The sequence below is a fragment of the Condylura cristata genome, unplaced genomic scaffold (genome assembly GCF_000260355.1).
Source record: "Condylura cristata isolate star-nosed mole 26May11 unplaced genomic scaffold, ConCri1.0 scaffold00015, whole genome shotgun sequence".
Classification (NCBI taxonomy): Eukaryota; Metazoa; Chordata; class Mammalia; order Eulipotyphla; family Talpidae; genus Condylura; species Condylura cristata.
This window is the reverse complement of record NW_004567116.1, coordinates 7,014,833-7,037,227: the sequence shown is the minus strand read 5'-3', so window position 1 is coordinate 7,037,227 and position 22,395 is coordinate 7,014,833. Positions and strand designations below refer to the sequence as shown.

The window sequence follows — 22,395 nt, the reverse complement described above, 5'->3', positions numbered from 1 at the left end:
CTCCCCACTCTGTGTCTGGTGAATCCTCTCACCGTCCCTGCACCTCTGAAAGCTGACTGTGGAAATGCTGACTGTGGAAGAGGAGCAGGAGAAGAAAGTGGGGAAAGGGCTGAGCATAATTGGTGGAGTCTGTGGGTGAGTTGTGTGACGTACAGCTGGGAGGTATGGTCATGTGCCTCTGAGTCACCTGGTCATCACTCAATGCCACTTCAATTAAAACACATAAACAAATGAATTCCTTTGGGGCTAGCTCTGTGAAATAGAATTTAAAACTAAACATTAGGAAACTGGCATAGAGTTTTCTGAACTCTATTAGGTAATTCATTTTCTTTGATTTCATTTTATTTAAATCAAAAATCTTAGTAAATTCACTTTAGTGTTTAGTTGTGCAAATGAATACATGATGCATACTATTATTTTGCTTATGCAAAAGTTTGTTCTTTAGGCCTGGAACAGTAAAGCTAGATAAATCTGTGTCTGATATACCCAGGTACAGTATATTTTAAGGTACTATTGAAAGTATCTGTACTACAAAATCTAGCAATGATTAATTTCTTTAGTTGGGGATGTCCAGATTTATACTACTTTTCTGATGGCTGTGGTCATCATGAAACATTCCTCATAAAAAAAAATGCTATTTTCTTGAAGAACAATCTTTGCAGTGCTGCAATCACATCCTTGTTCCGAAGACTATATATCAAGGGATTAAACATAGGTGTCACGATGGTGTAAAAGAGAGAGAGCAGTTTGTCAGTTCCTGCAGAGTGACTGGACTTTGGCCTTAAGTAAGTTATAGTAGCTGATCCAAAGAATAGAAACACAACTATGAGATGGGAAGAGCAGGTGGAGAAGGCTTTGGCCCGTCCGCTGGCTGTTGGCAACCTCAGAATGGTGGAGATGATTTTGCCGTAAGAGATGAGGATCAAAATAAAGGGAACTGCAACAAATAACATAGCTACAACATAGACAGACAGCTCATGTACAAAAGTGTCTCCACAGGCCAGCTTGAGGATGGGGGGGATGTCACAGAAGAAGTGGTTGACTTGGTTGGAGTTACAGAAATGCAGAGAGAATATTTGACATGTTTGTCCTATCTGGACAGGGATCCCAATGACCCAGGCGCCAACAGCCAGCTGGACACACATCCTGTGGTTCATGACCAGAGGGTAGTGCAGGGGGTTGCAGATGGCCACGTAGCGGTCATAGGACATCACAGCCAGCAGGAAACACTCAGTGGCTGCAAAAATAAGGAAGAAGCACAATTGGGTGGCACATCCTAGCCTAGAAATCATTCTGTCTTGAGTCCATAGGTTCTTCAGTATCCTTGGAAGGATGACTGACACATAACAGATTTCTAATAAGGAAAAGTTGGCCAGGAAAAAATACATGGGTTTCTGCAGAGTGGGGTCAAGCCTGGTTATAATGATGATGAGGCTATTTCCAATCAAGATGATCATGTAAACAGTGAAGAACAGGGCAAATAATAATCCTTGGAAATTTGGAAGGTCAGAAAATCCCAGGAGTACAAATTGTGTCACTGAGGAAACATTGTCTTCTGCTTTCATCTCTTTATATTGCATCTGTAAAAATAAATTAATTAGAGGTAATGGTTAATTCACTTTGCTTTGGTTTAATATCGTATTATAAACTGGGAATGATATGACTGATGTTCTGTAAAAACAGAAAATCTCTATAATTTTGGTTAAGTGTATAGGTCATTAATATTATTTACTAGTAAATGTGTTAAGTATTAAGTAAATATATCTTTTATTAGTATGTGTTAAATTTTCTGCTATGGGTTGTAATATTTTTGTTTATGCATATATGATATAATTTTAATTTTTCTATTTAAAGGATACTCAAAATGCATAATTTGAATTTATGTACAATTGTATCTGCTTTCTCTCTTTATTTGACATCATTTTCTCCCCTCACCTCTGATCTTATTTTGGTTATTATCTCCAAATCAATTTAATTATAAAAGTCAGTAATTTATGAATCACTTTAAGTAGTTTTTGAAATGTATGTATGTTGTTAATATTATTAAAGTGATGATTTTGTACTTCCAAAGTCTTGTCAACATTGATTCTGTCCATTATTAGTGACCACTGAATAACATGGAATTCACTTTAGTCTTTCAATCTGTGTATTTTCACATAAGACCTACATCTTTTTACTCAGACGTTAGCTAGGGAAGAAAGGAACTTCGAGCTGGACTGTCTTTCCAAGAGCAGTCATGAGTTAAGATGCTGTTTCATGTAACATATTATGGTCAAGGAGGCAAGTCTTGCTACTCTGAGCACCCCATCATTTAACCAAGGAGAAGGCATGTAGGCAACAGATCTCTGAATTCTTCCAAAGTTACCCACATCCTCACTTCTTTTTGTACATACCTCATTTACTTCACCCTGTATTTTCTTTGTGCCTGGTATTTACTCAGGTTGACACGGGTAGCTGTGGCCCTGTGCTGTATGACGTTGTTTGTCATTATAACAATGGAAAGGGTTTGTCCAATAGTCACCACAGATAACAACTAAAAGTGGGGAACCTAGCTGGGGACTGAGGCCAAGGACTGCTGCAGGTGGTATCCCCCCCCCACATGGGGGGTTCGTTAGACAAAACAGCCTCAGAGAATGTTAAAAAGAATTGATTTTGAGGAGGGGCTACCTTTGAGAGGAAATAGGAGTGGCTGGGGCAGAAAGAAAGAAGTAGAGAGAGAGAAGAGGTTGTCTGTCCAGTCTCCAGGGTTCAAGGTATGAGTTCCAGGTTTGGAGAGGCCTCAGCATTTTGGGGGCCAGTGGATTTGAGCCCTGGACCAGGCTGATTTTGGAGAGGATGCTGTGGACTAATGAAGGTGGAGAGTCTCAGTAGCCAACCTTGGAAAGGAACAGGCTTTGCAAAGAGCCGAGCTACTGAAACGGTTCCTGGTTTTGCTGTGGGCACAGCCTGGCTTAGCTGCAAGAGTGAGGCCTTTTGCCCAGTCATTTGGTGGCCATGGCTGCGGTCCTGAGTGTCCCTCATCTGGTGCTGTGCTGGAGCAGCATGCAGCTCTGGCAGAGTCTCCTGTCCTGTCCCAGACCTGGAGTCTGATTGCTGTGTGCACCGTCAGCAGAGGCAGAAAGACGCCATCTTAGACATACAGTCTGTTGTTTGGGAGAGAAGCGTCACATCCTCAGTGGCGGGAAGACGCCATCATAATGGTCTTTGTGTGGAAAAGTACTGGACATGACTTTGGGTCAAGTATATGGTCATTATTGGCCTAAGTAACTCTTTTTTATCCCATTTGTTAAATAAATCCCTTTGTCGTTGTTTCCTAAGTCTGAGCAGCCTTGCGATTGTGTGTGAGGGTGAAGAACCCAGACAGAATTTGGTAAAGTATTTGGGTGGTAAGACCTTGGTTAGTTTAGGCTCCCCTGGCACCCAGTATCACAGTGAGTATGTTATGTGGTCACTTTTCCTTCTTTAATAAGTTACAAGTGACTTAAAACAGTTCTTTCTCTGGAACAGTACACAAGATGTGTCTGAAGTAGATCAATTTTGCTTAGTCCAGCTCTTTCCCTCTCTCCTCCTTCTTTCTTGTCCCCTCTCTCCCTCCCTACCTTCTTTGTGCTCTGCGTCTCTCTCTCTCTCTCTCTCTCCCCACACCCCAAGAATTATGTAGGTATTCATTCTTGCTAAAGCAGCATATTTTTTTTCAGTTTGTGAAAGGTAATGCTCAAATTATGTGTTAACCAATTTCAGCACCAATAGAGATGAAAAAAATGTAAATATTTCCTCATATTCTAAGGTGTTATGTGTAAAATACTGACTGCATAAAGATATTCCAGGCTTGCCCCATAATTATGCAATTATCATAATAAAATTTTGATTGTAGGAAATTGTAATATTAATTTTATGAATATTCAATGGCAATCTCAAAACCACTTGTAAACTAAGAGATAAAAAGATGTATTTGTTTCCCAAAGAAAACATCACCAATAAAAGCTTCCTAAACTCTTCCAACACAGCTGTTGTTTCTTTTTTTCCCCTGATTTATGGAAAGTTTATATCATTCCATTTATCCAACTCTGAAAGAAAACCTCTATAGAATTCAGATAAATGCAGCTCTTTGGCTTTTAATCAAATATCTCCTTTTTCCTGGATTTCACAGAAATTATTATTTTCTTTGATTTTGAGATTAGATTATGATATTAATTATACCAACTATCATTCCAATATAGAATAACTATTCAGACAATGGTTATTAAATCCAATCAATGATCAAAGTAATCACCACAAATCAATAAATTAAGATTTTTTTTCCTTTAAAAGAAGCTTCTAAATATATAAGTAAATCATGCCATAATCTCTTTAGGGTTTTCAGATTCATTTATCATGGAGTTTGCCCTTTTACAAAGAATCCCTTTGATACTAGTAAGATCAAAAACATTTTAATAAAGCTCACTATCTTCTCCATTATACATACTTCTCCATTATACATACTTAGATTTTTGTCTAAATTTGATCCACAGATTTAATATATGAAAAATACTAAGTACATGCTTTACACAAACCTATCACTCAATAAATTTTATTACCTAAGATAACGCTACTGATGATTATTCTCCTTCTGGTCAAGATTATATGACCTTTGCATTTTTTTCTTTTGATAGGAGTCAGAAAAGTACAAATGCTATTTGAATCAGTATTTTAAAAATCAAACAAGAAAGGCAGAAACTGTTCATTTTAAATTTCTGTTCATTTTGAATTTAAAATTCTGTAGATCAGTATTCTATGCTAGTGCTAAAGAAGTATAGAGATATATAAATTTCATATTTACAAAAATGTCTTCATCCTTACCTGTTTGGATGGAATCTAAAAGTTTTGCTTACCTTTACTAATGGATTTAAAGTACACAAAATGATAAAGACATTTTTTAAGGCAGGTAAATTGGTTTTATTAAAATAGAAGCTAATCTCTATTTCAAATACATGTGCTGTAAAAACAAACCCTGCTCTATAAGTAACATGCCCTTTGCCCATGGGATCTCTTTCCCCATGTCACATTTTAATTGAACTAACCATTCTATCTGCCACTAAAGAAGTCTGGAACAATCCAAAGTATATATGACAATAACAATCCTTTTCACTCATCCACTCATTCATTCATTCATTTGCACAAGGAGATGAAAGACTGGTGCACAAACCAGAAATTGGCCCAAAAAGGTTTCAAATTAGGGGAAAAAAAGCATCAATATAAAAATTTGAGAACTCCATAGCCCCATAAATTGTTATTTAATTTTTTTTTTTTTAGCAAAATAAATTAGGCACAGGGAATTTTATTTTCCTGCCACCAAACCATCCATGTCCATGCCCCATCATCCTTTAAATCTTATTTTTTGGTGACTATTAAGCAATAAAATCTTTAAAAATCAGAAAGCCATGATGACTTAATACTTATATAAAGTCCTCAATTGTGAAAACACAGTTTCAGGTAGTTACTGCTTCAAGTTAACAACAAAGTGGCCTTCAGTTTATCTAATCTTCTTAGTGTGAGTATTTGCAAACACACAATTCACAAACACTCACAAAATGCTATGAAGACTAATATTAGGTCTAAATAACAGAAACAAGAGGCTTGTACTTATACATATATCACTGCAGAGATTTAAGAAACATCATTTCCGTACATTCAAACTGTCACTAATTATGGGTTATATATTTATTTCCCTGTGTAGAGTTGTGTCTTTTTGTGATTTTATTTTAATTGGAGCCGCCATCATTATAGCAAAGTCACCTTGGTTCTAATTCTAATACTGAGTAATGGTGATTATTTCTCAGTGATTATTTGACATCTGTATCTCTCTATCACTAAAGCAGATATTCAAGACTTGAGCACATTTGCTAGTGAGATTACTTTTTTTTTTACACTCACTGGACTTTTGGGAGTTCTTTGTGTGTTTACACATTTCCATTTTTGGAGACCAGATGTTTCTGATCATTGTCCCAAACTCCTTGAGTGGCAGGAAGGATGGTTCTCTTCAATTAGAAAGTGGCATGGGGAAAAGCTGATCCCCAGGGAAAAGACATTTCCTAACTTAAAGGACATGAAAGAGTATAATCTCAAATGGCATTAGAGTATATAATAGATTGTTAACTTCTGTAGTAATGCAAATAAAGTACTTGCCTATGATAAGGCTCTTCTTTATCATTCTGTGCATTTTAACACAATTATAAAGGTAAGCATCTCATTTATAATAATAAGTTTTGTCCAAGTAGATTTATTTTTGCATATTAGCATATTTTAGAGCTAATATTTTTACATACTAGCATATTTTTGCATTTAGCATATTTTAGGAACAGCCATTTACATGTTATTTTAAAAGAATAATTTGCAAGTATAGTTGATATTTAGTGTCAAATGCATTGATTCAGGCAGCATTTATGCCTTTTATCATAAATGATGAACATGTCTTGAGAAAATGTAAAGTTATTTGTAAATAAAAAATCACTGTCATTATTGTCATCATCAGGGTATTTTCATCTTAGATATGAGCATCCATTAAATGATCACTACAAGATATTTGTTCAGGGTTAAATTCCATGTCAAATGAATCTGAAAATACTAACCAGATTACAGTTTTCATTTTTTCCTTAGTGATTTAGTAGGAAAAGCCATCTGCTTTGCATCACCACTTTCTGATCTTTTTTTTTATCTTCAGCTTGATTTCATAAAAGTGTTCTGAATAAGAATATTGTAAACACTGAATAAATAAAGTTGGTTTAATTATTACCACACACTCCGTATCAAAGAAAATCATTATTTCTACCAGAAGACCAAATATACAGACAATAAATATTGACTAAAACATAATATGACTACATTCAGCTAAATTATGTAGTGCTCTTTAGTATTAGAATTTTATAAATAGAAGCATCTATAGTTTCTATCAGTCAGAAAAATCTTCAGCTATGTGGTAAGATTTTAAGAAAATATTTTCTGGGGTGATACTTTGTTTTGTAGATACATGATTTGGTAATCATAAGATTCTTATTTTCCAAATGTTTAAAATTAAAATTAAGGGTGCCTTTTCTTTTCTTTTATTGTCTTTTCTTTTCTTGCCTTTTTAAGATAAGGGTGGTCCATTTTACAAATAAAATGGGTAGAAAAATGATTTGAGCAGATGTAATAGACACATTTTTTTTTTAGCACATTATGTTTTTGGGAATATGTTGCTCTGCTTTCCAGCAATGTTCATAACAGTTTGCTCTTCAAATGTACTTCTTTACTTGAATATAAGGGAATGATGTACAAAAGGGAGGGAGAATGAGATATGCTATGTGCAGAGAGCTAAATCTTCAAAGAGAATACAGAGGATGGCAGTTTCTGAGGGTGGTGATTAACACCTTTAATGTGGGCAAAAGGTATAGGAAGATCTAGAAAAATTCAATCATTCATTCAACAATTTTCATCACTATCTAAGAAGGAAAGCTTACATAGACTTAAATAAATAAGTATATTTAAAGAGGTGTAGGATGGGATGATGCTCAGTGGCATGTTTTATAGTCCTTTGCATATGCAACTACCTTAGTCATGTAACCCAGCACCACTACTTCTGGACCAGTTCAGAGGATGTGTTATGGCTTTTTCATATTCTCTAGAGTCAAGTTTTTATTAAGAGAATTGTTCAGTTATGAGACAAAATTGAAAGAATGCTAGAATTTGAACTGTAGTCAGAATATTGAAGATACAAAATAAATTAATCCATAATTCTTTACTCATTCACAGAAAATCCTCAAGGCACCCAAGTGTTTATACACAGTTGATCCTCCTCAGTTTGTATCTACATTTTTGTAGTTGAAATCTTGACCACTGTCCAGATTTAACACCATTAGATTTTAGGCCCATGTGTCTCCTTTGCAGAATTATTGTCTATTGGCTTTCACATTAGTTAACATATAATATGGATGTGTGGAGCGTATAATGAAGTAATGGAGATAGAGGCTATCTCTGCAAGATTGAATGAAAGTAGTGTAATTCCTACTTACAGACACACACATATATACACACACATATACACAAAACACATACACACAAAGCCCCCTTGATCTGCGCCAGGAGGGAGATTAAGGGAAGTCTGCATTTTTGGGTTTCAAATATTTTATAATAGCCTAAGTTGTATGATGTCAAAGAAAAACAAGAACACAGCATGAAGGTGGTTAGTCAAAAAATCAACTATTTGCATCTGTAAAATTATTTTAGATGATTTATAAATTATAGTCTTTTGTAATACATTAATTTTGAATTGCTAATATATTGAGGAAAACATGGAGACTGGTACAGCTGAACAAAATAAGTGGCAAAGATACAACCACATTAACTTCAGAAACAAAGAAATATGTAAAGAGGCAGCAAACAAAGGAACAGGTCATCTTTTTTTCTTTTTTATTTCTTTTTAAGAACTTGTAATGATGATAACATATACAGATACCAATATCAGGTATTTTTATTATAAAGAACTGGAAATTTGGAAGGGATAGATAGCATCCATAGATTTAAAATAAGAAACCAAAGCCAGGAAAGTTAACTAATTTATTTTTCTGATTAATCATCCATACAGATGAGATATAACGAGATCAAAGCAGAAGAAAATGTTTCCTTGGTGACTCAGTTTGTACTCTTGGGGTTTTCTGAATTTCCAAATGTCCAAGGGTTACTATTTGCCCTGTTCTTCGTTGTTTACATGATCATCTTAATTGGAAATAGCCTCATCATCATAGTAACCAGGCTTGACTCTGCACTGCACAAACCCATGTATTTTTTCCTGGCCAATTTTTCCTCATTAGAAATCTGCTTTGTGTCTGTCACTGTCCCTAGGATTCTGAAGAACCTGTGGACTCAGGATAGAACCATTTCTATATTGGGATGTGCCATGCAAAATTGTTTCTTTATTATTCTGGGAGTCTCTGAGTGCTTACTCTTAGCCGTGATGTCCTATGATCGATACGTGGCCATCTGTAACCCCTTACACTACCCTCTGGTCATGAACCACAAGTTCTGTGTCCAGTTGGCTGTGGGTGCCTGGGTCACAGGAATGCCCCTGCAGATAGGACAAACAAGCCTGATCTTCTCTCTGCATTTCTGTAAATCTAACAGAATCAACCACTTCTTCTGTGACATACCCCCCTTGATCAAGCTGGCCTGCGGGGACACCTCAGTACCCGAGAAGGCCCTTTTTGCAGCAACAACATTGTTTATCGCTGCTCCTTTCACGTTGATTCTTATCTCTTATGGCAAAATCATCTCCACCATCCTGAGGTTGCCAACAGCCAGTGGACGAGCCAAAGCCTTCTCCACCTGCTCTTCCCATCTCATCGTTGTGATTTTGTTCTTTGGATCCGCTTGCATCACCTACTTCAAGCCCAAATCCAACCATTCTGCATTAACAGACAAACTGCTCTCTCTTTTCTACAGTGTACTGACACCAATGTTTAACCCTTTGATCTACAGCCTTCGGAACAAGGATGTGATTGCAGCCCTGAGAAAAGTGTTCCTTCAGAAATAGTGTGATCAGTTTAAGTGTAATGTTTTAATGACTTGCCAAACATTTATCCCATAATCTATTAAAATCTCTATCTCCCTCCTTTAAAAAGTTAATTCCTTCTGGTGTACAATATACTTGAAGATACTTAGATCTTATCTTAATATTTATACTTCTTGATATTTGTTATATCATTCAATCAGACTTCAATATTCTTTGCACAAAGCAATAATCTTGCTACATCAATATAATAGTAATGCACAGCAGATTCCCTCTGAAAGTGAAGACAAGTAAATCTGTTAAGACATTTGACTCAGAGTGAACGTATACAGGATGATTTGCCTAGACAATGTTTTAAACTTTGCACTAGAAATATGTAGCATTTGCCATAGTGCAGAAACACTATGAAGGTCATTTGATTGTGAATATTAGCTGAGTAAATAATGAAGTGACTGAGTAGAAAAGTGATGTTTGCTATCACCTACAGAGATCCTGGTGAAAATTAAAGGGTTTAGAGCATCCTTAAACACTGGAAACAGACAAATTTAATATGTTATCCCAAGAAAAAATAACAACAATTATAATACCAAAATAAAGCTCACCTGCTTTTCTCTTCCTAATATATGTCAGTCAGTGCACTATATAACATAGAACACTACTATCTGTTTCACTGAAACCATTCATGCATAGAATGAGTTGCCAATATATATATATTTTTTTTTTCTACTGAGAAATTATAGTACTAAATTAATTTTCTTTCACTTACTTTATTTTTAATAACTGTACTTCAGACATAAATTCTTATATAGTGCCTCATATTTTAAGCAGAAAATACCTATGGTGAAAGTGGATTTAGATTTTTTTGCAATGAGCTTAATGTATATGCAATGAGCTCAATATATATGTTGAGTCTCAAAAAAAATGACAGAATTTATTGTAATGTTATAGTGCAATGTTACTTAGAATAGTAAAGTGTAAAATTAAAGAAAAAAAAATCTATGAACTTAAAGAAAGAACTATTAGAAGTTTTCTAAAGATCTCCCAAATCCCACACAGGTGCATTCACCCTGATATACATAATCTTCCATGTCTTTAGCCTTACTAGAGTTTTTGATATCATTAAACTTTACCAAGGAAAGTTTGTATATATCCACAAAAACATTAATGGTTGTCTTTGTTCCCGATTCCAGATTCTTAATTTAAAATTTATGAAGTGATTACTCATGCATCTGTAAACTTTAGTGAGCATTCTTTTGACATGTTCACACTCTGTAGTTTCATTTATTATTTTGTCAGTGTGTTTAAGGTGAAGTTGTCTCCTGTTCTATACCCGCATTGTCTTCACCAAACCATTTGCATCCTTAAGAAGCTACCAAAGAACCTTCAGAAGTAGTAAACAAATACACTAATGCTTCAAATTACACATTAATATGCAAAAATCTTGTTGCATTTCTACATATAACAATAAACTAGAAAGCGATATAATGAAAACCATACTATGATGACAACATCAAAAAGAATAAAATACCTGGGAATAAATCTGACCAGGTCATGGAGGACTTTATACTGAAAAGTATAGGACAGTGATGGAAGAAATTCAAGGGGATATACAGATACCAAATAATCAGATGAAAGATGTTCCTCATCACCAATCATTGTTATAAAGCAAATTAAAATAAAATGAGATTATGCCTCACATGTATTTTATTTACTAGAATTAAAACAAAATAAAAAAGCTCAAAATTGATGAAGAAATATAAAACTCTGCAAGGTGACATATTTCCGTGCATGGCCATAATGCGTCTAAGATCTGCTTTACCGCTTCTTTATTCTTTCATCTTTATGCAGGTGTAAATCTATTCCTGATTTTCTTAGAGGTAATATTCTCCTCCACCGTAATTTGGGAGGGTATATGTATGTGTGTTTGAGGTCTATTTACAAAAATCTTATTTTGTTTTGTAATCACTGGATTGAGAGTAACCACTGTAAACTGGAGAACGTCGTTAAGTGGGAACTCCAAGCAGTAACTAAGGGGGTTTTAGGTTTTGACCACTGGAGGTAATTAATGGCACAAAAAGTAAGTTTCAGCAGGCTTCATGGCATTGCATTATAAAGCCATCACACACTTCTAGTTCAGTGCTTTGTAACTAAATTCGATGTGACACATTGTGCCTTGAAATCTTGTATAATGTTTGCAGCTTTTTCACCTACAAAGAAATGAGTGTTCCCCTTTACTGCTCTTTCCCAAGTTTCTGTAGTCTTAGAAAGATGAGGTGCATCTGGCTAATAAGGATGTAAAAATGGAAGACTCATACTGAAGATGACGTAACTATCCAAGAGACTTAGAATGATTAATTTTGAAGTTAATTTCAAAACACTAATTCAGATAGCTTCTGTGCTTTTCCAATTTTCATTACTGTATCATGGAAAGAAAATACAAAAGTTCCTTGTAATACAAGGGGTCAACATACCAAAAATTGCCATCATAAACCTAAGTTTTGGCATTTATTTGATGAAACTGTCTATTTAAATATATTGCTTGCATTAAACCAGGGCTTTAAAGATTAGGTTTTTACATTTGTGTCTGATTACTTTTAGAGGAAAAAGTCTTCTAAACTTCTTTCACTAATGTGTGGATTTTATTTCCAATTTCCAGTTCTATTTTATAAATTTGCTCTTAAGAAATACATTGCAATAGTAAAATGTGTAACTGACGTGTAATTTCCAACTCAAAGAAAATCATTATTTCCATGGGAAAATCAGTACAAAAATTATGAAGGCCTGGAATAAATAAAAAGTGGCTAAACTAAGCTGAATCACATAGTGGGTTTTCTTTGATAATTAACCAATAAGGTTTCTAAAAATTAGATAACTAACTGCTATTTTATAAGATTTTAAGGGCTCTTCTACTTAATGAGATTGTATTTATAAAATAAGCTGGATATAAATTGAGAACTGATAAAAATCACTTCTATACCTTCAAATTGTCACTAATTAATGTGTATATATTTATTTACCTATGTAGAGTTGTGTCATTTTGTGATTTTATTTTAATTGTAGCCACCATTATTATAGCGTAATCACATTTGTTCTGAGTAGCGGTGATTATTTTTCAGTGATTATTCCATGTCTGTACATCTTCTTTGCCAAAACACTATCAAATCCTGAGTATATTTGCTACTTAAATTGTCCCCCCACCCATCACTATAGTTTTGAGACTCCCTTGTGTATTCTTTACACATTTCCATTTTTGGAGACCAAATGTTTCTGAATATTTTACCAAACTTCTTGGCAGGAAGGATGGTTCTGTTCATTTAGAAAGTGGCATGGGGAAAAGCTGATTCCCCAGGGTAAAAAGCATGTCCTAACTTAAAGGACATGAGTGAGGAATTGAAGAATACATTAGATGGTTTACCTCTGTAGTAATAAAAATAAAGTACTTGACTTTGGATTTATCATTCCGTGCTTTTAAACACAATTATAAAGGTAAGTATTTCATTTATAATGATAAGGTTATACATAAGATTTATTTTTGCATATAAAAGTATTTTTAAGTAAAAAATAGTCACTTGTATATTAATTAAATGAATATTTCTGCAGTTTGTGCATATAGCTGATATTTAAAGTCAAATTCTTTAGTTTAGGCAGCAGTTACACTTTTTATCATAAATGCTGAGCATGTTTTGAGAAATGCAAAGTTATTTGTAATATAATAGACAAATAATTCAAATATTAGTGTCATTATTGTCATAATCAAAATATTTTAATCTTAGATATAAACATCTATGAATTGATCACTACCTGTAAGTATGCAAATAACATTATGTGTGTATTAAATCTGGAGATCATATTTCACAAAAATTCACATACAATACATGAACCGATAATAACAGACTTTACTGAAACTGATTTATTTTACTAGTTTAACTACTAGTAATAAAATGATTTCTTTTCCAGGGATAAATTCTATGTCAAATGAATACTAGCCAGATTACAGTTTTCATTTTTTCTTTTGTGATTTAATGGGAAAAGCCATCTGCATTGCATCACCACTTTCTGATCTTTAATTTTATCTTGATCTTGATTTCATAAAACTGTTCTGAAGATGAACACTGTAAACACTGAATTAATACAGTTGATTTAATTTGTACCAAACTCTCCATATCACAGAAAGTCATTATTACTACCATAAGATCAGAGATATAGAAAAGAAATATTGACTAACACACAAGATGACTACATTTAGCTAAATTAAATAGTGCTTTTTTTGTTTTAGAGTTTTATAAATAGAAGCATCTATAGTTTCACAGAAAAACCTTCAGCTGCGTTGTAGGATATGAGGAAAATATTTCCTCGGTGATATTTTGTTTTGTAGATACATAATTTGGTAATCATGAGAGTATTATTCTCCAAATGGTTACAATTAAGCATCCCTTTTTATGTTTATGAAAGGGTGGCCTATTTTGCAAATAAAATGGGGAGGAAAAATTATTTCAGTAGGCATATTTTTGAGTAAATTATGTTGTTGGGATTATCTTGCTACTGTTTTCCAGCACTGTTGTTAACAGTTTGCCCTTCAAATGTACTTCTCCCCTGAAATGAAGGGGTTGATGTAGGAAAGGAGAGACATGGAGCGCAGAGGGTTAATCCTTTAAAGAGAATACAGAGAATGGCATTTTCAGGGCAATGATTAGCACCTTAAATGTGGGCAGAAGGCAGAGGAAGGTCTAGAAAAATTCAATCGTTCAACAATTTCAATCACTATCTAAGAATCAAAACTTACATTGAATTAAATAAACAAGTATATTTAAAGAGGTGTAGGATTGTATAGTGCACAATGGCATGTTTTATTGCCCTATACATATGTAATCATCTTAATATTATGTAATCTTTTAAGACTACTTCTGGACCAATTTAGAGAATCTGTTACGGCATTTTTATATTCCCTAGAGTCAAGTTTTTTTTTTTTTTTTTTTAAGATTATTTATTTATTCATACAGAACTGGGGTACAGGCCAGAGATGCAGAGGGTGAGAGGATTCACCAGAGACAGAGTGGGGAGCAGAACAGGCAGATCGACGAAGTACACTGCTGAGGGGAGCAGCGGGCAGGTCAGGAGAGGTCTGCCACGCCATGTGGTCACCTCCCGGGCAGGCGGGAATCGAACTCATGCGGAAGCAGCTTTAGATTCTCAGTGCTGTGCTTTAACCCTCTGTGCCACCAGGGAGGGCCCCTAGAGTCAAGTTTTTAATAAGAGAATTGTTTAGTTATGGGACAAATTTGAAGGAATGCTGGAATTTGAACTGTAGTCAAAATATTGAAGATACAAAATAAATTAATCCATGATTCATTCCTCAGTCATAGAAAAACCTGACTCAGTTTGCACATTCATACACAGGAAGTTTAAATTACATATTTTTTTTTTTACTCTCTACTACAAATTCAGAATAAACTTTATGTGCATAAATATTTATATACACAGGTTAAATATAAAATTGCATCCCATAACATTTAGTGGTCACTAATCAAATATTTTATAGTAAAATAAAGTTGTACATTGTCAAAGGTAAACTAGAATGCCACGAGAAGGTAGTCAATTAAAAAATCAATTATTTCGGCCCTCCCTGGTGGCGCAGGGGTTAAAGCATGGCACTAAGAAGCTCAAGCCACTTCAGCATGATTTCGATCCCTGCCTGCCCCGGAGTTGACCACATGGCCCGGCAGACCTCTCCTGACCCGCCCGCGGCTCCCCTCAGCAGTGTACTTAGTGATCTGCCTGTTCTGCTCCCCACTCTCTCTGGTGAAACCTCTCACCCTCCGCATCTCTGGCTTGTACCCCAGTTCTGTATGAATAAATAAATAAATCTTTAAAAAATCAATTATTTTCACCCCTAACATTATTTTAGCTGAATTATAAATTATAGCAATTTGTAATAGATTTAATTTCAAATCACAAATAATAGAACTGAGAATTGAGGGGAACATGTCAAGGAGGAGAATGGAACATTTGTATAATTGAATAAAATTCATACTTTCCTTTTTGAGTCTTCACATGAGTGGCAAAGTCACAACCACATCATTAAAACAAAGAAATATGTTAACAGCAGCAAAGAGGAAGGGGTCCTCATTTATTTTAATTTATTTTTAAGATACTTTTGATGAAAATGACATGTGCTAGTCACTAGACACAGGTATTTTATTATAAGGAACTGAAAGTTTGGAAGAGACAGCATCCACAGATTTGAAATAAGAAAACAAAGCCAGGAAAGTTAACTAATGTGTGCTTCTGATTAATCATCCATACAGATGAAATATAACGAGATTGAAGCAGAAGACAACGTTTCCACGGTGACTCAGTTTGTATTCTTGGGGTTTTCTGATCTTCCAAATGTCCAAGGGTTACTATTTGCCCTGTTCTTCATTGTTTACATGATCATTTTGATTGGAAACAGCCTCATCATCATAGTAACCAGGCTTGACTCTGCGCTGCACAAACCCATGTATTTTTTCTTGTCCAACTTTTCCTCATTAGAAATCTGTTTTGTGTCTGTCACTGTCCCTAGGATTCTGAAGAACCTGTGGACTCAGGATAGAACCATTTCTATACTGGCATGTGCTACACAAAATTGTGTCTTCATTACTCTGGGAGCCGCTGAGTGCTTCCTGCTGGCCGTGATGTCCTATGACCGCTACGTGGCCATCTGTAACCCCCTGCACTACCCTCTGGTCATGAACCACAAGTTCTGTGTCCAGCTGGTTGTGGGTGCCTGGGTCACGGGAATCCCCCTGCAGATTGGACAAACAAGCCTTATCTTCTCTCTGCATTTCTGTAACTCCAACCAAATCAACCACTTCTTCTGTGATATCCCTCCTTTGATCAAGCTGGCCTGCGGGGACACCTCAGTACCCGAGAAGGCCCTCTTTGCAGCTTCGACATTGTTCGTTGCCATCCCTTTCACTTTGATACTTTTCTCTTATGCCAAAATCATCTCCACCATCCTGAGGTTGCCAACAGCCAGCGGACGGACCAAAGCCTTCTCCACCTGCTCTTCCCATCTCATAGTTGTGATTTTGTTTTTTGGATCTGCTTGCATCACCTACTTCAAACCCAAAACTAGTCATTCTGCAGCAAATGACAAACTGCTCTCTCTTTTCTACACTGTGCTGACACCAATGTTTAACCCCTTGATCTACAGCCTTCGGAACAAGGATGTGATTGCAGCCCTGAGAAAAGTGTTCCTTAAAAAATAGTGTGATCTGGGCCCTCCCTGATGGCACAGCAGGTTAAAGCGCAGCACTGCAAGCTAGCTGCAGCTGCTTCAGTGCCAGTTCGATCCCTGGCCCCTGACAAGGTGATTGACATGGTGTGGCAGACCACTCCTGGCTTGCCCACTGCTCCCGTCAGCAGTTTACTTTGTCAAGCTGATCTGCTTGTTCTGCTCCCCACTGTGTCTCTGGTGAATCCTCTTACCCCCTGCACCTCCGGCCTGTACCCCAGTTCTGTATTCATAAATAAATAAACCTTTAAGAAATATGTGATCAGTTTAAATGTAATGACTTGCTAATCATTTATACCATAATCTTTTTAAGTCCCTATATTCTCCTTTTAAGAAGTTAATCCCTTTTAGTTTGTTATTATTTTCATGAACATATATGTTACCTTGATATTTACCCTTTTTGGATATTTGTTACATCATTCGATCAGACTTCAATATTCTTTGCACAAAGCAGTAATCTTGCTACATTCATACAATAGTCATGCACATCACAGTCCCTCTGAAACTAAAAACAATTAAGTCTGTTAAGACATTTGACTCAAATACAGTAAACATTTTCCTAGACAATTTTTAAAATCGTACACTAGAAATATGTAGCATTTGCCATAGTGCAGAGACCATGATGGCATCTTTCCAAACCCCAGTTAACCTGAGAACATCCTTGAGTGGGAACTCCAAACAGTATCACCAGAGGTGAGCAACATGGCGCAGCTGTTGGGGATTTTAGGTTTTGACAAGTGGAGGTAATTAATGGCACAAAGAGGGAGTTTCAGCTGGTCCCACGGCATTGAGCTAGGGATGCCATTGGGCTCTTTCTAGCTCAGTGCTTTGTAACTAACTTCCATGTGACACACCGTGCCTGGAAATCTTGCATAATGTTTGCAGCTTTTTTACCTCCAAAGAAATGAGTGTTCCCTGTTAGCACTCTTTCCCATGTTTCTGTAGTGTTAGAAAGATGAGGTACACCTGGCTAATATGGATGTCGAAATGGAAGACTCATGCTGACGATGACGTAACTACCCAAGAGATTTAGAATGATTACTTCTGATATTTTTAACCATGAAATAAGCTTCTCCAATAAAGACACTATATCTCAGCATCTTTTTGGAACATCTAATGTATTAATAGTAACATGTAATAAAAATGTATGACTCTTCAATGTTTATATTCCTTACAACATCACAAAGCAAGAGAAGTTGAGAATTTATGGAAAGAGTAATGTGGCAAATTGTTTTTTGATTGTATCAAACTCCTTGAGTGGTGGGTTTAGTTCATTTAGAAAGTAACATGGGAAAGGAAATGATCCCCAGAGTACAGACTGTACTCTACTTAAAGAGCACTATTTGTTGAAATACGAATTTATATTAGAAGACATTTAACCTGTTTCACATAAAAGGAATTTACATAACCTTCACAGGGGAAAAAAAATAACCTTTCTTTTCATTGTTTCTGTATTTTAATTCAGTTGTAAACATACACTGTATACTTAACTTCAATCCTAACAGGTAAGGATATGTTATTTGTCTCTAATGCCTAATTTACATGTATCTGAATTTTATAGCATCAGCAAAGAACACTCATTTTCAGAAACTGTGAAAAAGAATCCTATGTTGTTTATTTTTTTCAGGGTTAATTTCAGAACACTAATTCAGATAACTTCTGTATTATTCCAACTTTCATTACTGTGACATGGAAGAAAAATACAGTTTGTCAATGTATCTAAGTACCTTGTAATATAAATATATCAAAGATTGCCATAATAATATCATCATCATAATCCTAAGTGTTGGTATTTAGTTGGTGAAACCACGTATTAAGAATGCATTTAAGTATATTGTATGAATCAAGCTAAGGTTTTACATCCTATAAAGTTAATTTTATGTAACTAAGGAGTAAGATTGTGGTGGGATCTGTTGAAATGGTTGCAACTTACATCTGTCAAAGGGAATACTCTTGCAAAGATTTAAGAGTTATGATAAATACATCTGAACATACTAAAAAGTTATTGGCTTGTTTTCAAATTTGTCTCTGTATTCCTCCACAGGAAATAGTTTCTGAATTGCTTTCACCAATGTATGGATTTTTTTTTCCAATTTTCAGTTCTCTTTTATAAAATTGATGTGAAGAAATACATTGCAGTGGTGGATTGTGTCATTGATTCCAACTCAAAGCAAATCACTATTTCCATGGGAAAATCAGTTAAAAATGAAGTTTTATAATAAATAAAATGTGGCTATATTATACTGAATCACTTAGTGGGGTTTTCTTTGTATATTGTACAAATAGAGGAATCCAAGGGTTTCCATAAATTGGAGAAACTAACTGTTTTGTTACAAAATTTGGGTAACTTTTTTCCATAGTGAGATTGTATTCATAAAGTAAGTATAATCTAGATAAAATTTGAGTACTTATAAAATATCTTTCAATTGGGTTTTTATTGAGAAATCATTAAACTATTTAGAACTGGTATTCCATTTGACAAATTTAAAGCTTGAAACCAAAAAGAAATTATTTCTGTTGATGTAGAATACTAGGGTCTTGATTGCGAGTTATGTGTTACTTTTCCATGCTATCTTAGTGTCAGTTTGCTTTTTTACATGTGCTTTTCCTCTTAAACATTAGTGAAGGATGTAGAAAGGAAATGGAAGGGTGAGAGAACAGCTTACAAAACTATGGATCCACCAGCGAGAAAAAAGAACTTAGCATTGTCTGCGTTTACTGGTTAGTTCTTCAAATGTGGGACATGATGTAGGTCATTCCAATTCATTCTACAAATAATTTTAGTCATCAACCAAGTATCTGAATGTGCATTGAATTAAAAAGGTGAAAAAAATTGTTAAAGATTTGTGGGATGGTGTATTGGTGTAAGGCTTTTGTATATAGTCTCATAAACATAAAAACTTCTCTCAGGAATGTCACTTCTAGCCACTAGATTTTAATACTATGGAGACTTGGGTACAACATTTTTACATCCCCTACAATCAAAATTTCAATGGGTGAATCATATAACTGTAGGAAAAGTTTTCAATGCCACTAGCACTTCAACATGGGATGTGAAATATTACCTTTGGGGAAAGAGAAATGATTTCCAACTCTCCCTTTTTGATCACAAAATACCCTCAGGATGCCCCAGGTATGCTTGCACTGACGTTGCAACATTTGTGTCGCCATTTTTGTATATGAAATCTTGAACACTGCCCACGTTAAACACCTTTGTATAAGGTGATAGGATTTTTCTTCTTTGCAACAAGTTAGACTTCATCAGATTTCAAGTTAGTTAACAAATACTACTGCACAACATGAGAGAGAGGGAAGAAAAGGAGACATAGAGGGAGAAAAGACATGTGAGATATCAGAAGGAGGAGAGGAGAGGAGTAGAGAGGAGAGGTCTCATCATTTTGGTAGGAATCCATGCTTGTGCTTTGCCAGCTCTTCCAGAGAGGCACCATTTGACTCACTTGAAATTTAATAAGAAAAATGGGCAATCATATACCAAGACACTCAGGTGTTTGAACACAGATCGTGTGCACGTGTCTAAGGAAAATCCTGAATGAGTAAATGAGGTCTGCAGAGGAGTAATAATTAGTAAGGATGTGAGTCATTCTGGAGAATCTCAGAGACCAGTTTTTGATGATGTCTCTCTCATATGATAGGTACAGGAAGACCACACTTTCTAGGTAGAGCGCTTTCTGGATGTAAAGGCTACATGAATTGTCACCTACCTGCTGCATGTTCTTGGAAAGTATCTTTATTTTTAATCCCAACTGCAAAACCTCAATGAAAATCATTGCTGCAAATCATTTATGCTTTACATTGACAGACTACAAAACATACCATAATATCAATAGTTAACGTCCAACTCATTAATTTTCTTTTTTTTAATTAAACTAGCCTTTATACAAAGTGTTTCAAAGTGAAACAAGACTTTACAAATGTCACCAAAAATAAAATATCACTTTGGAAATTAACTGTTCCTAAAATTATTTTAGATGATACAAAACAAATACTTGAGGAACAAAATTAATTTTCAACTATAATAAAGAAAACCAGAATGAAGACATGAAAAAATGAACTGTCAGCTAAAAGGCAGAAGTCATTTTTGCAATGGAATATAAACTCAGATTTTGCATTCTTGAACATTCAGACAAAGAGCAAAAATTCAATCAGTAATGTAGAGCCAAAACAAAGAGATAGAGCACATACCAGAAAAAAAAAAAATACTAATGAGACTTTGTTCTTGTAGACACATTTAATAATAATGAACATTAAACATCACAATACTTGCAGGGCACAGGGAAATTATAATTGTTTGCATAGGGAATTGGAAATCTTGGAAAGGATGTTATCCTCAGTTTATAGCTAATAAATAAACTTAAAAACAGTTAAGAAAGCTGAGCTAAACTATACTTTTGATTAAATCATCCCAACAGATGAAATGGGAAGAGATGAAAACAGAAGACAATGTCTCCACTGTGCTGGTGATGCAGTTCACACTCCTGGGATTTTCTGAATTTCCAAATCTCCAAGGGTTACTGTTTGCACTGTTCTTCCTCATTTACATGATTGTCTTAATTGGAAATAGCCTCATCATCATAGTAACCAGGCTTGACACTGCCCTGCAGAAACCCATGTATTTTTTTCTGGCCAACTTTTCCTTTTTGGAGATCTGCTTTGTGTCGGTCACTGTCCCTAGGATTCTGAAGAACCTGTGGACTCAGGACAGAAGGATTTCAAGGCTGGAGTGTGCCACTCAAATATACTTCTTACATATGCTGGGGACCACCGAGTGCTTCCTGCTGGTCGTGATGGCCTATGACCGCTACGTGGCCATCTGTAACCCTCTGCACTATCCTCTGATCATGAGCCATAAGAAGTGTGTCCGGTTGGCTGTGGGCGCCTGGCTCATTGGCATCCCAGTCCAGATGGGACAAATAAGTCAGGTGTTCTCTCTGCCTTTCTGTGATTCTAACCGAATCAACCACTTTTTCTGCGACATCCCCCCCATGTTCAAGGTGGCCTGCGGGGATACGTCCGTTAATGAGCTGTGTGTCTTTATAGCAGCTGTATTATTTGTCATGATTCCTTTTCTGCTGATACTTAGCTCTTATGTCAAAATCATCTCCACCATCCTCAATTTGCCCTCAGCTGCAGGTCGGTCCAAGGCTTTCTCCACCTGTTCGTCTCATGTCATAGTTGTGGTTTTATTCTTTGGCTCTGTTACTATCACATACTTAACACCCAAATCCAACCATTCTGCAGGAAGTGACAAAATGCTCTCTCTTTTATATACCGTTGTGACCCCGATATTCAACCCCATGATATACAGCCTTAGAAACAAGGATGTGATTGCAGCTGTGAAAAAATTACTGCTTAAGAAAACAGTGTGATGATCGTAAAAACCAGATATTACACATTTATACACTTATCTTTACCACAGAAATACCTTCATTTCACTCTATGGAAGTTACCACTAGTGTGATCATTTGCAATAATTATTTACCTCCATAAGTGCTTTCATTTTTATATTGATGTTTGATTCAGAAATGTAAATTTTAATGTTTAAGAGCTTATATCTTAATTCTCAGCAGTTAACATTATG

General features: G+C 35.4%; 4 protein-coding genes across 4 annotated transcripts; 3 read left to right on the top strand and 1 right to left on the bottom strand.

Annotated features, from left to right (window-relative positions):
• Nucleotides 1–605: 605 nt before the first annotated feature.
• On the bottom strand, nt 606–1,580 carry LOC101621092 (olfactory receptor 10AG1-like). The gene has a single exon (XM_004683507.2). It carries the CDS (start codon nt 1,578–1,580, stop codon nt 606–608), a length of 975 nt encoding a protein of 324 aa, XP_004683564.1.
• A 7,019-nt stretch (nt 1,581–8,599) lies between these two features.
• Nucleotides 8,600–9,544, top strand: LOC101636989 (olfactory receptor 10AG1-like). Its single transcript, XM_004682788.1, has one exon. It carries the CDS (start codon nt 8,600–8,602, stop codon nt 9,542–9,544), a length of 945 nt encoding a protein of 314 aa, XP_004682845.1.
• A 6,281-nt stretch (nt 9,545–15,825) lies between these two features.
• Nucleotides 15,826–16,770, top strand: LOC101636755 (olfactory receptor 10AG1-like). The gene has a single exon (XM_004682787.1). The coding sequence runs from the start codon at nt 15,826–15,828 to the stop codon at nt 16,768–16,770; it is 945 nt and encodes a 314-aa protein (XP_004682844.1).
• A 4,456-nt stretch (nt 16,771–21,226) lies between these two features.
• On the top strand, nt 21,227–22,183 carry LOC101620854 (olfactory receptor 10AG1-like). The gene has a single exon (XM_004683506.1). It carries the CDS (start codon nt 21,227–21,229, stop codon nt 22,181–22,183), a length of 957 nt encoding a protein of 318 aa, XP_004683563.1.
• The last annotated feature ends 212 nt before the right edge of the window (nt 22,184–22,395 follow it).

Coding starts and splice junctions, on each gene's coding strand:
- LOC101620854 (XM_004683506.1), top strand. CDS start 21,227: ATGAAATGGGAAGAGATGAAAACAGAAGACAATGTCTCCACTGTGCTG.
- LOC101636989 (XM_004682788.1), top strand. CDS start 8,600: ATGAGATATAACGAGATCAAAGCAGAAGAAAATGTTTCCTTGGTGACT.
- LOC101636755 (XM_004682787.1), top strand. CDS start 15,826: ATGAAATATAACGAGATTGAAGCAGAAGACAACGTTTCCACGGTGACT.
- LOC101621092 (XM_004683507.2), bottom strand. CDS start 1,580: ATGCAATATAAAGAGATGAAAGCAGAAGACAATGTTTCCTCAGTGACA.